The sequence below is a fragment of the Castor canadensis genome, chromosome 15, assembly GCF_047511655.1.
Source record: "Castor canadensis chromosome 15, mCasCan1.hap1v2, whole genome shotgun sequence".
In the NCBI taxonomy this organism is placed as follows: domain Eukaryota; kingdom Metazoa; phylum Chordata; class Mammalia; order Rodentia; family Castoridae; genus Castor; species Castor canadensis.
In genome coordinates, this window is record NC_133400.1 from 38,000,405 (window position 1) to 38,017,310 (window position 16,906).

At 39.5% G+C, this 16,906-nt stretch overlaps 1 protein-coding gene across 3 annotated transcripts in view; it reads right to left on the minus strand.

Moving 5' to 3' along the window:
• Nucleotides 1–15,919, minus strand: part of C15H16orf87 (chromosome 15 C16orf87 homolog) — a 41,309-nt gene extending 25,390 nt beyond the window's left edge. The window contains exons 1-2 of one of the 3 annotated variants that reach the window (XM_074056074.1): nucleotides 15,484–15,919; nucleotides 9,735–9,831 (exon numbers count right to left, since the gene is read on the minus strand). In XM_074056074.1, coding sequence (XP_073912175.1) covers nucleotides 9,735–9,831; nucleotides 15,484–15,549 — 163 coding nt within the window. In that variant the 5' untranslated portion in view covers nucleotides 15,550–15,919. The remainder of the gene's footprint in view (nucleotides 1–9,734; nucleotides 9,832–15,483) is intronic. The other 2 variants (XM_074056075.1, XM_020171351.2) reach the window with 2 other exon arrangements.
• Between the last annotated feature and the right edge of the window lie 987 nt (nucleotides 15,920–16,906).

The window sequence follows — 16,906 nt, forward strand, 5'->3', positions numbered from 1 at the left end:
ATCACTCCACTTTTAACTCTGGCACAGCTCTCATGACAGGAATGAGACACCACTGCAGGTCAGCTTGTTGAGATGTGGTCTTGCTCCCCTTTTCAACCTACAATCCTCCTAATCTGTGTTTAGGATTACAGGTGTGAGCCACTGTGCCCAACTGATTTTTTTAATAAGACCCCCAATAGCATAGGCAACAAAAGCAAAAATAGGCAAATGGGATTATATCAAACTACGACACTGCTGCACAGCAATGGAAATCAACAAAGTGAAAAGACAAGTTGCTGAATGTAATAAAATATTTACAAACTATTGAACAAGAGATTAGTATCAAAAATCATAAAAACTCAACAGCAAGAAAACAAATCTGAGTTTTAAAAACAGGCAAATGATCTGAGTAGGCATTTCTCAAATGAACACATAACATGGCCAGAAGTATATAAAAATGCTCAATATCACAAATCATCAGGGAAATGCAAATAAAAATGAGATACCATCTCACCCCAAGTTAGAATGGCTGTTATCAAAAAGACAAAAAGTAACAAATGCTGGTGAGGATGTAAAGAACTCACATACTGTTGGTGAGATATAAATTAAACTGGCCACTATGGAGTTTTCTCAAAAAAACTAAAACTAGGGTTGGAGGTGTGGCTCATTCCCAGCTACTTGAGAAGCTACAAAGGAATATTGTGGTTCCAGGCTAGCCTGGGGAAGTTAGCAAGACCTCCATCTCAAACAAGGAGGGGTGATGGTGAATGCCTATGCTGTAGGTAGGAGGATTAAGGACCCAGGCAAAAATGTAAGACCCTATCCAAAAAGCTAAAGCAAAAAAAGGCCGAAGTGGTAGAGCACCTGCTTAGCAAGCACAATGCCCTGAGTTCAAACTCCAGTACAACCAAAAACCCCCCAAAACAAAACAGAATTGTATCATACTGTACCATATTTTGCTCGGATCCAGCAAATCCATTATTGGACATATATTCACGTGAATTAACATATTAAAGAGATACTTGCATTCTCTTGTTTATTGTAGCACTATTGATAATCAGTATCTTGGAATCAACCCAAGTGTCCATGAATGGATGAATAAATTATCAATTTAGGATAGGCAATGGAATATAATTTAGTCATTACAAAGAATAAAATCCTGTCACTTGCAGCAATGTAGATGGAACTGGAGGAGATCACATTAACTGAAGTAAGTCAGGCTCATAAAGATGATACCACATGTTGTTACTTATATGTGAAAGCTAAAAAAGTCAACTTATTCATAAGAAAGGAGTAGAACAGTGTTCATTAAGAAGGTCACCAGGAAGGGCAAGGAGGAGGGGGCATAGAAAAAGGTTAAATAGTAATAGGTACCAAAATATGGTTGGTAGGAAGAATTATAGAAGGGTAACTGTAGTCTACACCAATTTACAACATATCTCAAAATAAGCAGGAGTATGAAGGTTCCCAACACATGGAAATGATAAATGTTTGAGACGATGGAAATGACCTTAATTTGGTCATTATACATTACCTACATGAATTAAATTATTATGCTATGCCAAACAAATATGTACAATAAATAGCCCATGTGTTGATTTTGCTTTGAATATACTTTTAAAATTTCCTACATGGTATAGATTGTCTAAGGTAAATCTTATCTTTAAGAAATTTCATCGAACAAGATAAAATTTAAAGAACTGAAACATGATGGTCACATAGCACTGGGGAAATGAAATAGCCAATGGAGTCACATGCAGCCATATGTGGGCTGAGCTTTGCTTTTTGCTTCAGTAACCTGCTTGCAAGGGTATATAAGGTGAGACCCCTTGGTTCTCGGGGCTCAGCCTTTGGACACAAGTCTGCTGGGTCTGTGTCAGCACAATAAACGATGCTTTCTGCTAATCTGCCTCAGAGACTCATATCTCAGCTCATAATTTCCCACAACATTACTTGGGGGCTCATCTGGGATTATGGGAGATGATGAGTTATTACTTCCCTTGTCACTGGGGTGCATCCCCCAGATCACTGGGAGGAGATCCCACCAGGTGCCAATGGACGGCTTGATCCGGAGGGGGGAATTTGTCCTCCCGGTGAGTCAGGGTGAAGGCCTCAAATGCAGAATGGAACCCACTGAGGCGCAGGAACCAACTTAGGAGCAATGCTCTTTGTACTGTAAGAACCTGGGTTCAAATTCAGGTCTGACTCAGGAGGCAGAAAGGGAGATTGATCACCTCCCAGAAACTGCTAGTAACCACCTGTTGAGGTGAAGCGGTGTCTCTCAGGTTTAGGGAGCAGGGTGGAAGTATTGTGCTGTGTAAGAGTATATGAAAATGCGAGCCTGAGACGCAGTCCAGCTGCGAAGTGAGTGAGGAGTCCCAATCCTCAGTTCTGTGGTGAACTCATAAGGTCAAGGGTGACCCTATGGTCTGGGGTTTATATGGACTCACTAAGGTCAAAGAGTTGCCTAAGTCCCAGCGAAGGGAACAGAAGAAGAAAGTGAGTGCTTTTCCAAAACCCTTTCCCCTCTGTGTCTGTCCTGCCATCTGGAAATGGAAAGAGATAGGTGGAAATTAGAGTAAAAACATTCCCTTGGACTGTATGGTTAAAAACTTTAAAAAGGGATTTAATGAAGATTATGGAGTTAACTCGACTCCTAACAAACTCAAGGTTCTTTGTGAAATAGACTGGCCTGCTCTTGGTGTAGGATGGCCCCAAAAAGGTCACTACATAAAACTATGGTTAATGAAGATTACAGAGTAATTGTAAAAAAACATCTAACACCTAGGAGAATGGGAAAAGCAAAGAGGCTGAAATTGGTCTTCAAAAACCAGACTCTCTTGTTTATTTAAATTCAGGTGGCAATTTATTCAGTGGACTGAGGAGGAATCAGAGTCTTCCAGTCTTGATGGATAGCTTTGGTGCCCCAGTTTGCGCATCTTCACCTAAAATGAGCATCCTGAAGGAGGAGTGAGACTCAGCACTAACTGAGCTCTTACAAAAATTAGCACATGAAGGATGGAGTTGCCCTGATACATAAGATCTGGTCTGACTTAAAAGAAAAGGAATGTTGCAGAAGGGTTGTGAATATAGAGAGGAGGAAATGGAGGAATAGAAATAAAATTGGGATGAGGTCTTCTCCTTTCTGCAGAGAGAAAGGAGAGGGAAGAGAGAGAGAAAAGATAAAATGTTATAAAATGTTTGGGGACATAAAAGGATGAAAGGTTTAATACACTCCTTCAGTTGAGTTTTTACGTCTTAAAAGTAAACAGAAAACAATTTAGGATTATTAAAATATGCCACAAATACTGAACTTGCTGGTATCTTCACTTCTAGAGAACATAAACAGGGAGAACCTACTTAAAAGGGTGAAAAAAAGAGCAACTTTGACTGTTGCTGGTAAAAACAAAACAAAACTGTTCCAAAGAATGGTGCAGTAAGCTTGGTCTGATATTGAGAAAGTCATGAGATGCTTATGTTTCCCTTGCTAATGGCTGATCAGATTATGCAACCATCTAATGGTGTGCTCACAGTATGCATGTATGTGTAAGCGTCTTCAAAATGGTTCTTAAACTGCTGCTGTAAGGTTAATATGATACTCAAGGTAACAAAAAAAAAAAAACCCGGGGTATTTATTATAAAGATCTCTGTTATAAACTGTTTAGGCTTTTTACACATAAATATGTAAACATCTTGAGAACAGTTCTTTTTAATTTCCTTTATTCATATGTGCATACAATGATTATGTCATCATTACTCCCTCCTTCCCCCCCCGCCCCCTCCTTTTTCCCCCACCCCCTCACTTCCAAGCAGATACTGTTTTGCCCTTGTCTCTAATTTTTTTGAAGAGAGAGTATAAACATTAATAAAGAGGACCAGGGGTTTTTGCTAGTTGAGGTAAGGATAGCTATATAGGGAGATTCCTAGTTTTGCTTCCATGTACATATGTGAGAACAGTTCTTATTATAGAGTCAATGGAAAAATGATTACTCAGTTCTATTCCACTTTTAAGAAAACAGGTTATCAAACTTACTTCAATCAGATCTCACTAAGATGAGATTTTTTCTGGATTAGGCCAGGAAAAAAAAAAAAGAAAAAAGAAAAGGGGAGTGACAGCCTGCAGCAGCAATCCTGGAATTTGGGTAGTTAAAGAAATGACCTTCACATGTTTCATTCTTTCATAAATACAATCTGGAATTTAACTCTCTCTTATAACACATGGGTCTATTAACAAATGGGGTGTCTATAAATTGCTTTTATACAAAAATAATTTCAAGATTGCTTTCTTTCTTGCTTTGTCATACAAAACAAGGCTCTAAGTTAAAAGATTTTATGAGTTATTTTCAACAAATAACAAAAATGTTTAAAAAGTATTAAGGATATAGTCTTTAAAAATAAAAGGTAAAAATACTTTTGGATTTTTAAAAGAAGGTTATATAAAAAAAAATAAAAGGTTTGTCCTCAAAATTGTCTCAAAAAAACAAGAAAGGATAAAGCTCCCCCAGGGTACATATTAAGTTGTCACAAAGATACAAAATAAGTTGTCATGAAAAGATGGATCTTATATATGCTTATGTAAGTGATTAAGTTGACTAAAATCTAACAGTTACATTAAAGGTTTTGTAAGGTCAAAATTTAATGTACTAATGTTAAACTAAAACATTTCTCTAAGCTCATAACAACAAGGCTATCTTTAAAATATTGTATTGTTCTTGATAACATTTACAAAAAATTGTCTTAAAATGGCTTTTGTTTTATTGAGATAACTGTCAGGAATTTTTGGTGCAACAGGTTAATCCACAAATCTGGCAAGACAACAAGAGTTTATTAAAACACAAAAAAACAAGAGGCAGCGCTGATATGAGGGTTAAGACAGATTTACTTATGTAAACTCAAAAGGAGGACTACACTAAGAGTCAAGTCCTCCAGTTTTTATTGGACTCAACAAAGTAGAGATGTTAGTCCTACTCCTTCCACATTTTGGACAGAGGGAAATTTTGGCCTGGGATGACCAGATTGGGCCTATTATTTTAGAGGGGCTCCATTAACTATAGGTTGGTGGGATCCTGCTGTAAGTCATGAGCCATATGTTAATGTCAACAATCTGGATGTGATCCCCTATCAACATCTGAGCTATGATTCTTGGCCACTATGTTTCCTAACTCGACACTTAGTCCCCATATTTACCTGTGCTCTCTGGTGATTTTTGTCAGGGTTTTGACTACTAAGGTAACTAAGTCATGTTCACTTAAGAGTTGGTTTATGTTAGGGTTAACAATGAGGATAGCCACTTACAGATAGCTTACCTTTATCTCCCTGGATGAAAGCCAAGGACAGTTGGGCAGTGACCTAACTACAACTTATCTTTCTTGGTTGCCCAGCAATAATATCCCTTAGTGACCTTCCTGGTACTTTTCCACTAGCCCCCTTTATCTAGTCCAAGCCTGTGTATGGTAATGGGTTCTAGCTCTCTTGCTGGGGACTCTCTCCACAGGGCTCCTACTTAAACAATAAACCCTGTACTTATGTTTGAGACATCTCTCTGCCTCTTCCCTGCCTCTTATTTCCTAACAGTTTATGTAAAACTTTCTAGATGACCTCATGGTTAAACAACTGCTGCCTTGGGTGATTCTAATACAGTTGGTACCCTATATGTGTCTGTGACTGGGCTATCTGCGTTTACTGTTCTTTCCCCAAACTGATGAAAAAATTTAAGGTTTTACTTCAAGAGCAACAACTAAACTAATATATATATATATATATATATATATATATATATATATAAAACCTCTATAGAGCTGTGATGCTGTTGCTGGTTCCAATGTATTAAATATATTTATGTTTTTCAAGCCTTCAAAAATACAAAATTTAGATAAACACAGTAACAAAAGGTTAATGGCACTGATATACTGTTCTGCTAGTTGCTAAATTGTCCATCAAAATTTTAACCATGACTCTTAAGTTTTTGTCATTATAGTTCTCATCATTCTGGGGCATTTATAATCAAGTCCGTAGAAAAATGACTCTAATAACTATTTGTGTGTCAACCAGGTTAGCTTTTTTAGACATCTGCTTTTGTTAGATTTTGTCTAGAAGCCTACTGCTTAAGAGCCACTCCTTCTAAGCCTCCTTGTTGCTTTAATTTGGCCAAAAGGGTCTACCTGGCACTGACTCCCACCTGATCTGTTCATTATCCTCCTCCGCAAACAAAATCCAGGAAAAAGCAACCAATTAAGAAAGGTCTTCAGTCTATGGCCATACCACCCTGAATGTACTCAATCTCATCTGATCTCAGAAGCTAAGCAGGGTCAGGCCTTGTTAATACTTGGATGGAAGACAGATCTTCAGAAGAGACTGCTCAGAAACAAGCAATTTGAAGACAAAGGGGGTAATGCCATCAAAGTTCCAATGGAGTCACTGGTGCCAGACCTCTCAAAAATAACCAAGGCCGAGAGGATTAAAGAAATGGTTCTCATGCATGTGTGGCTATCTGGCACTAAAGTCCTTCTAGACACAAACTCATATGTTTAGACAGAGTCTTCTACTTAAATAGAGACAAAATATTTTTACTGCTCTAAACATGTCCTTTGATACTTAGAGATGATGGTTTTAACTTTTTTAAACAATGAGTTTTCTTGGACATATATACTAACAGTATATTGTTGCCAAGGTAATTCTACTCAGTATTAAAAAAAAATATACTGTTTGGATAAAAAATAAAATAAAATAAAATATCCAACCACGAAAACCCCATTGGAGGGGCCCTTTTGTTGTTATTTTGTCTACTCCCACCGCAGTTAAAGTAGCAGAGATTGCTCCTTGGATCTACCACAGTCGAGTCAAACCAGCTTCTCTCATGTGGGAGTGCATCCCTGATCCAGCTTCACCATGTAGGATCACCCTCTGGAAGCTGAGTACACTCCCTCAGCAGGACTCCACTTCCCAGGAAACAATGGACCAAGAATGGCAGGACGACAGCCCTACTCTAGTCACTCTCTGGAAGCTGACTAGTCAACTCATGGCAGAAACTTCAGGAGTTGACTCTGCAACGGGACAATCAGTCTGTTTTTGTAATTAGACTGTGATGCACTGTCACCCCTTGTTTGTAACTGTTGCTGGAATTCTCACCATAATCTTTGCCATAGGTTTGGCAGAAACTGTCCCCGCTGATTGGACTCATGATAAAAGGTTTTTATTTGCTCTCTTCTGTCTCTTTTGGGAAGGATACATAATTACTGTTTATTGTTACTGATGTGGTTTCCCTTTGTGGCCTCAGAGCCCTCCTCCTGTGACCTATGTATGCATACTACTCAGGCAGGAAATGTTGTCACTAGGACTTTGCTATTCCATACTTACTATTCTTGTGCAGGCACTGTCATTGGGTCATGCACTCACAACCATACCATCTATTCAATGTGTTCCTATATTAATCAGCATATCTGCTTCAACCCCACTTACCACCCTCAGGAACAATGGTTACAGATCAGGCGAGTCCACAATCCTGGGAACCTTGTCAGCTGCACCCAGGTGTTTAGCCCTGATAAACCAGCGTCAATGCTCTTTGATGCATGTGCAGCCATAGACAAGGGTGGATATGGAGGTATAGGCTATGGCTATGAGGGCCTAACTTCAGAAAGAGCCTATACATCACATGATAAGTATATGTTCTGGGGAGACAATTCTTGGCCATGTGATGATGTGGGTTCTTATTATTGTCCTTACTGGGGTTGTGTTTCATGGGCCACATAGCAGAGGGAACGCAGCCCTCCTTCACAAGGGGAAAGCTGTCCCGACTGTACCCACGGCACCTGTAACCCTATAAATTTCATTGTACTTAAAGCCATCTGATTGGACATGGGGACATGTAATTGGCGTAAGGATAGATAAAAAGTGCCTTGACCCTGGAAGTCTCATGCACCTCAAATTAATAACTGTTAAAATTTAACCTAAACAACTGCTGCTTACAGATTAATGATAAAAAAAAAAAGGTTATAAAAGAGATCATAGACAGAATGAAAAAGCTTGCCCATGAGACTTGGAGAGGACAGGATCCCAATGGAGGCCATTATAGAAAGAAAAATGGCTGCACATGTAATGATGCTATGGAAATACAAACCCCTAGATGAAGATGATGCTCTTTGACCCTGGGTGGGTCTGAGCATCAAAGGGGGTAATAATGTAGTAAGAAAGGGGAGGCCAGAAAAGAAACAGACAGGCTGTGTTTGAATGATGAGATGGGGAGGGGATGGCAAAGCAGAGAGATAAAATTTAAAAAATTGAAATATGATGGTCACATAGCACTGGGGAAATAAAATAGCCAATGAAGTCACATGCAGCCATATGTGGGTTGGGCTTTGCTTTTTGCTTCTGTAACCTGCTTGCAAGGGTATATAAGGTGAGACTCCTTTGTTCTCGGGTCTCAGCCTTTGGACACAAGTCCTCTGGGTCTGTGCCGGCACAATAAACGTTGCTTCCTGCTAATCTGCCTCAGAGACTCATATCTCAGCTCATAATTTCCAGCAACAATAGGGTCTCATGAACTATTTGCCTGGACTGGATTTGAACTGCGATTTTCCTGATCTCTGCCTCCTGAGTAGCTAGATTACAGGTGTGAGCTACTGGTGCCAGGTCAAAATTATGTTCTAGAAATTCTCAAACAGGGAATTGTGATAAATAACCAATAAAAATTATATTCATACCAAACCCAGTTACATTTTTCCACAATCACTAGTTTCAAACAAACAAGGGTCGGGCATGACTCAAGTGGCAAGTGCCTGCCTAGCAAGTGTGAGACCTTGAGTTCAAACACCAGCAAAGAAAGAAGAGAGGGAAAGGGAGGGAGGGAGAGAGGAAGGAAGGAAGGAAGGAAGGAAGAAAGGAAAAAAGGAAGGAAGGAGGAAGAAAAAAAAGACCAAAACTTTAAAATTGTTGCAAATTTTACCAGCATGGGGGCAGGGGTAACAACCAACAACAAACTATTATGCACCAACAGGTGAAGTACAAACTGAGGCATATCTACACAAAGAATACTACTAAGCAATAAAAGGAATGAACTGAATCTTAAATAATTATGCTCAGTGAAAGAAGTCAGACAAAAAGAGTATTGCACATACTGCATGACTCCACTCATCTGAGTAGTAATAGAAAGCAGCAGTGGTTACTTGGAATGGAGTCAGTAGGAAGCAGAAATTCCAAAGGTGAACTATGAAACTTTTCAGAATGAAAAATGTTCACAATTGATTGTGATGACTGACTTGTGTTACATTTGTCAAAACTTATCAAACTGTACACTATAAATTGGACACTGTATGTCCAATTAACTCAATGTAAAATTATATTATTAAGCTATTTTTCATGATTGTTAAATAAATTTAAAATAGACAAAAATATTTTAAATTATATACTTTATCAACATTAGAAGGGAGTTAATCTTTAAATGGAATGAGTCAATGTTTTAAGCTGATTTCCAGCTATTGTTTTGTAAGTGTTGATCTGGGGATCAAACCCAGGTCTTCAAGCATGCTCAGCAGGTGCTCTACCACTAAACTACATTCCCAACCCTCAAGATTTAAATTTTTAACTTAAAAAAAGGTAAATATTAAATCCATAAAAATTAACTATAAATTTCTACATCAAGCTCAAGTGGTAAAAGTTCTGGCTTTAGCATCCTCAAGACCCTGGGTTTAATTCCCAGTACTGATAAATAAACAAATAAGAAATAAGAAGCTAAAAATGTGTTAAGCTTTCACAATTACCTGTAGATGGTGGTGATTTCTCTGAATGTTTGGCATTTAAAAGTTTTCTGCTAATAAATATGTAACCACAAGGACATGATTTACATGCAACAGGAACCTGCAGGGAAAAAAAAGAAAAAAAACTATGTTATTCTTTCTACTGTTAAATTTCTCAGTATTTATGTAGTCTCTGCTGGTGACTCACTCCTGTAATCCTAGCTACTCAGGAGGCAAGGATCAGGAGGATCGCACTTCAAAGCCAGCCCGGGCAAATAGTTCGAGAGACCCTATCTTGAAAAAATCCATCACACACACAAGAAAAGGGCTGGTGAAGTGGCTTAAAGTGTAGGCCCTGAGTTCAAACCCCAGTGCCACAAAAAAAAGAAAAAGAAAAAATCCTCAAATGAATATATTAATTGAAACAGGAGCCACAGGTTTGCTTAAACCCTACCTCCTTACAACAAATTATATGAAATAGGAATGTCATATACATACTCAGTTCTCTTAGTGCTTACAATACCATGGATACCTTACTATAGCAATACCATAAATAATATGTAAGTAGGTACAGATACAAGAGAAAACAGAAAACCTTAACAGGATCAGGGCCAGGAAAGGCAGGCAGGAAAAAATGTAGTCTTCCTAAAATGGTAGTTTGATAGCAGTTTATGTTACAGAACAAATTGTAAAAGGGAAAGTGGTTAAGAATCATTAAGTAATCCCAGCAAAAGATTATGAGAGCCCAACTAGAATAGTGAGAATGGAAATGGAGAAAATGTAGATCTGTTGGATGTTTCACAGATAGGAAAAACAAGAGTCAGGCCCAAACTGACTACTGATGATAAAATGGGAAAAACCAAAAACAAATCAGGGTTCTAACATGAGAGAAGATACCAGTATTATTCCTGACACAAGAAGAGTTCACAATCAGCAGTTTGAGGAGGAAAGTATAGTTGAAGGACCAAAATACTTTTAGTTCTTTATCTACTTCATGACTATAAATATTTTTAAGACAAATGTGGTTATAAAAATCATGGAAATTTTTTTTAGATTCACCACTATTACCACTCATTATTATTAGAAGTTAATAATCTTCTGAATCAAGACATTTCACCAAAAACCAGATATTAACCTTTAAAAATACTCCCCAAATAGCAGATAATTGCAGTTCTCTTTGTAAGATAAACTCCGTTTGCCAGTTCCACTGAAGCTGAATTTTAATTATAAAGCTTTTTACCCATGTATGTACAGACTGCCTCATGTTCTAGAATATACTCCACACAATCAAGCCAAATTGAAATTGTGGCAGAGTTCTTTTTCTTTGCATAAAAATCCTGAACACAAGATCTCTAATTTGCATTTAAGAGACATAACAATGAAGTCTATTAAAAAGGTATGCCTAATAGCTTGCTTTATTAAGAATGTGGTAAGATCACTTCAATCCATAATGGTAAATGTAAAATGCTATGCTTTTTAAAATCTGCTCAAAGTACATACAGTTGTTTTTAAAATTTCACATCTTCATAGAAACCAAACTCATTTCCTTTACACCTAAACATATCATAGGGGATCTATGGTAATGTAAACTGTTTTAAACTAACGCTATCCAAAAAAAATCCCACAGAAGCGTGATGCTCTTATTCAACAGCTCCTTTGCTAATCCAGCAAGCGTTTTCTTCCAGTTACTAGAACCTAATACATTTGAACTTAGGAATCTGTCATATACAAGAAAAATTATATTGACTTACATCCAGAATAATTAGAGTACTACAGTTAGATGAGAAATGCACATTTGGCTTTGAGACACAGATGCACAAGCACTAATTCAATTGATAGGTTAACTTACTGAGTTCCACTCAAGAACCCTTCATGTGTCTGAGCTAATTCTGTCTAAAAAGTCCTATTTACAAACAGAAACACTTCCAAACCCGGTCTCCCACAGTTTTGGGGATGAGGAGAGGGGAAACAGGAACAGAATATACACACAACCACCTACCAACACAACTCAGATCCTGTAAAAAGAATTATGAAATAGGTTGGCAACTTGAATATTAATCTCATTAATTACAATATAATTTGGATTTTATACAAATACACTGAATTTCCCTTAAAGATAATAGTAACGAATGTTCTAATGCTATACTTTCAGGATTTAAAAATGGGAAAAATAAATCCAAGTACTAGCTACTTGTGGCTTATCAATTAATTCCTTGAAAAGTGTACTTAGGTTGTTTGTATGTTTTAAAAGTAAAAGTATTTTTAAAATATTGCATAAAACTAATCCTTGGTCCCAGATTAATGCACTGATTTTTAAAAAGCCCTAAAATAACCATATTACAGAGAACTCATTTACAGTATTCCCACCTTAACCAGTTTCACTTTCTGGGGTTTTTTAGTTCCCCAAGTTTGACAAGAAGGGTGAATATAGTACAATAAGATATCTTGAGACAACATTCACATATACTACATGCTCACACTCTCACTCAACTTTTCACATACTTTACTACAATATATTGTTCTACATTTAGTTATGGATATCTTACTATGCCTGATTTATAAATTAAGTTTTACCATAGGCATACATGTGTAAGAAAAAAAACAACACATTCAGGATTGGGTACCATGTACTGGGAAATTTTGGAAATGTAACCCACAAATAAGGAGAGACTTATTCTTTACTAAGAGAATCAAACCCACAGCAGACACAATTACCTGTCACATAAAATTTCCTATAAATGGAAAAAAGATTGCTCTATTAAAAAAAAAAGAAGGCAAAACAAAATATACACAAAAGACACCAGAAAACTGGCAAGAATCTTGAATAGTAATACATATAAAATGGCTTATAATTTTGAGTGGCCAATGGATATGAAACCCCCTTGAAAAACTGAGAAGCACTGGTAGTTAGGTATAGTGCAGAAGTATATCTTTAAAAGAGTCCTGCAAGAGAGGTCATAAAGCAGCTGAACATTTAGCTTTTTCTTGTTTGCCTCTCTATACCTGTTTTTTAAAAGGTAAGCACATAGGATAGGCAAATTTAGTCAGCTGGGGAAATCTCCTAGAACTTTAAAGGTTTTACTTTTATGTTTCTAACTATATGTAAATTCTAATTCAATGTTTGTTAGATAACTTAGTCATGGCAACAGTCTATAATGTAATGTTTAGAAAATGTCTTTCTTGATTATAATTTTTTCCAGTTTATAACTAAAATTAGCTTATACTTTTAAATAGAAAGCCAAATTTAATCTAGTATTTTCAATTCAATTAGTTTTATGAAGAGAAAAATCACTTTAGGAAAAGGCTGGGGATGTAGGGCTATGATATAGTGCTTACCTAACATGCACAAGGCCCTGGGTTTGCACTAGTGGGGATTGAACTCAGTCTTCTCATGCTTCCTAGGCAAGTGTTCTACCACTTGACCTATGTCTGCAGCCCTTTTGCTTTTTACTTTGTTTCTGGGATAGGTTCTCACTTTTTTTGCCCAGGCTGACCTTGAACTTGATATTCCCCTCCACGGTAGCTGGGATTACAGGTGTATGTCACCACACCTACCTAAATCACCAAGTTTTAATTTGTCATCATGTATGTTACATTCTCAAGTATTCTGAACAAAAGACAAAAGAAACCAACAAGTAAAATTATTTACTAGCATGCTATGGACTGAACTGTGTTTCCCCACTCCCCAATTCACAGACTGAAGCTCTATCTCTCAGTGTGAGGGGAGATATGTGATGGAATATATTTGGAGATGAGGTCCAAGAGATAATCAGAATTCTGGGGTGGCTCAATTACTTGTCTAGTAATCACTAGGCCTGAGTTTAATACCCAGTACCCTCCCAAAATACATGAATAAAAGATCACAAAGTAATAATTAGGTTTAGATGAGATAGAAGCCTCATAATGAGATTAGTGACTTTATAATGAAACAAGAGTTTGCCCTCTCTCTGTGTCACATGGCTGTCCAGAACACAGTCATCTTTAAATTCAGGGACCCTCACCAGAACATGCCCTGATCTTGCACTCCAAGCCTCCAGAATTTTGAGAAAATACATTTCTGTTCATTAAACAACCCACCTGATATAGTTGGTTTTGAGTAAAAGAATACATATGTGCATGTATAACAAACATAGGATCTTTCCAAATATGATCTTTGCTGAACAGCTTCAGTGGCTCCTAAATATTTATTATTTTCTGCTCTTTAACTAGGATATTAAAAACAGATTATTTTCCAGAAAGTTTTCTTTATGCCAAGTAAAACAAGAACATGATTTGTAATGACTTGTGCCCTACAAAGACTGGAATGCATAATACATAGCATGTAAACCTTGCATTTCTGCACAATTAACTGAAATAAATGGAAATGATTGAAACACTTAAGTAACCTGCCAAACGAATTACATCGCAAAGCCCAATTTTGTTGGAATTTAACGTTTATTTTAATGGTAAGAATGAATGTAACGCTTCACTTTGGAAAACATGACTAAACTGGTTTTTATATGGCATGCTGGTAGAGCTCAATAAACTGTAACAACCTTTCTGTGATCAGCATTTTTACCACTGCCCATAAATGATACAAAATAAAACATATAACATGCTTTCTGTTACAGGATTTGATCATCCAACAAGATTGTTCCTTAAAGAATACATTAATCTGCTTACTTAAAAAAAAAGTCTTCAGACATTTCAAATTACTAATGTAAAACGAACAAGAAAAAAAAAAAAGGAAAGGAAGAAAGAAAGGGGGAGGAGAGATAGTTATTTTGAAAAAACAAAATCACTCAGTGGAAAAGGAAAAAAACGCACCCAAATACACATGCTGGCATAAAATAAGGGCCTTACGAGCGGTTTTAATTGAGTTTTAACTCATTACACTATAAGGCTTGAAGGAACGTCCATCATTCTAGTAACAAATGAGGCTTAAATGTAGGAAACATAAAATGAAAAAAATTACAACTCTTACACCATGAAGTCAATGTAGACAGGAACCATTTCAAATTCACAAAACTACATACGATTTTAATAAAGATCGGAAAGTAGGCACGTCAAATTTACAACAGTGAAAACTGGGAGCGGTGGGATAAGCAGCGCCCAGAAGGGAAGAGCCTCAATGTGGACGTTTCTCGGTAGTGTTCATTAGCAACAAAGTACACAAAAGACTCGCGATCACGCAACAATACAAATATAGTAAGTACATTTAGGAGGAAAATCCCCAAATTCGCAGAAACTTAACATCACTATAGTGCGGGCGCTTTTGTAGGGTTTCCGCACCGCCGGTCGAGGTGGGGACCTTCTAAGGACACCCACGGGACACATCTCAATTGGGAACAAAGCAACCCCGTATGGCAGGAAGGACTCTAGGAGCTTGGGCCTGGGCCTGGGCTCGGAGTTCCGCACCGTGGGCGCCCTGCGTGCCCGGGAGGCTTGACCAGGCCGAGCTCGTCCACGATCCACCGCTGTCACCCAAGCCGGCGAGGCGACTCCGGACGGTCCCCACAGACAAATCCACGCCCCCCCACAGCCCCACGCAAGCCCGGCGGGACCTAGGGACTGGCTCGTCTGACTGCCGGCAGGCGAACCAGGCCGTTTTCCCGCAAGCCCTCGCCGGCCTTGGACTCGGACTCTGCCGCCACCACTGGCCCACAGCCGACCCAACCGCTGGGCCGCCGGGACCCTGGCGACACGGCCTCCGCGCAGCCAACGGCAGCAGAGCAACTGCCGCCCACCTGCGCGCGCCCGCCCCGCCGCTCGCGCGCCCGCTCCAGGCGCCCACCTGTTGGTCACACTCGGGGCACGATTTGGTGGCCATCTTCACTTTCTTGGCTCGAGTTGCAGACATGCTCCTCTCTTTCGGCAGCCGCAGTGGCCTCCCGAGCTCCTCCCCTTGTAGCTCAGCAGCAAGGCCGGCGCCCGCCCAGTCCCAGCTCCCGCCGGCCGACCCAGGTTCTGGCGCGACGCGCGCGTGCGCGAGCGCGTGCGGGGCCTGCGTGCCAAGAGGGCGGGGCGCGGCGCCGGCCTGTTGAGAGCCGGGGCACCTTGCTTGGGCGCCTCTTGGTCGCCGCCCGTACTGGCACGGAGACTCAGCCCGCTCCCCACAGCCCACCGGCTCTCCAGCTCGGCCCTCAAGCTCGCCCCGAGTCTACCAAGAGCAGACGCCAAGACTGCCCGGTGTGCCAATGCCCACGCCTTTTCCCGGCTCAGCTGTCCGCCTGGGGGCGTGGCTTCAGCGGGACTCAGTAGTAAAGGGCGTCAAGTCAAGCTGAACCAATAAATTGCAGGTAGGGCGGCCCGTAGTGCTGGCCACGCCCCCTTCCCGCTCCTGGGAGAACGCTACTGGGAAAGGAGAGTGTGACAGACGGATAAGGGCTAGTGCAGGTCTTGCTGTTTAACATAAAGCTTGAGTACAAGTTAGCAAGGCTAGTCGGTAACGAATTATAATAGATATTTAGTGACTCTGCTACATTCAAAGCCAAAGACTGCGCTGCAGGCTATATAATTTGTTAACTCAAGGTCAATTCGTGAATACTATGAGGTGCCTCCTCTCAAAGAACATGCAGTCTGGTGATGGGCATACGTGGTCTAACATTCAAATACAACAAAGGTGGATTGTATTGGAAGAGTAAATTCATCCAAGCGTAGTGGCCTATGTCTTTAATCCCACCTACTGTGGAGTGAGGCAGGAGGACCAAGAGTTCGAGGTCATGGGCAAAGTTAGATGCTCTCAAAAACAGAAGGACTAGGGACGTGGCTTAAGTGGTAAAGTCTAGCCCAGCAATCTCTGGGTCAGTGTACTCTTAAAAACTACCTAGAATTTGACCTAGAAAATCCACCTTGAGGAATTTTAAGAAATACTCTCCACTATGCTCAAATCCATTCGTGTAAACACAGTGCACTTTTACCGTACTGCTTCTTAGTGCAACACTTCGGAAATAGCATGCATAGACATCCGTCAACTGAGCAGTTGTGTGTGTGTGTGGGGGGGGGGCATTGAGGTTTGAACTCAGGGCTTCCTGCTTACAAAGCAGATGCTCTACCACTTGAGCCACACCTCCAGACCATTTTGCTCTGGATCTTTTTGGAGATGGGGTCTGGGGAGCTACTTGCCTGGGCTGGCCTTGAACCGCAGCCTCCCAAGCAGCTAGAATTATAGGCTTGAGCAAATTAAGGTATTCATAAAACAGAATTATTGTTACAGC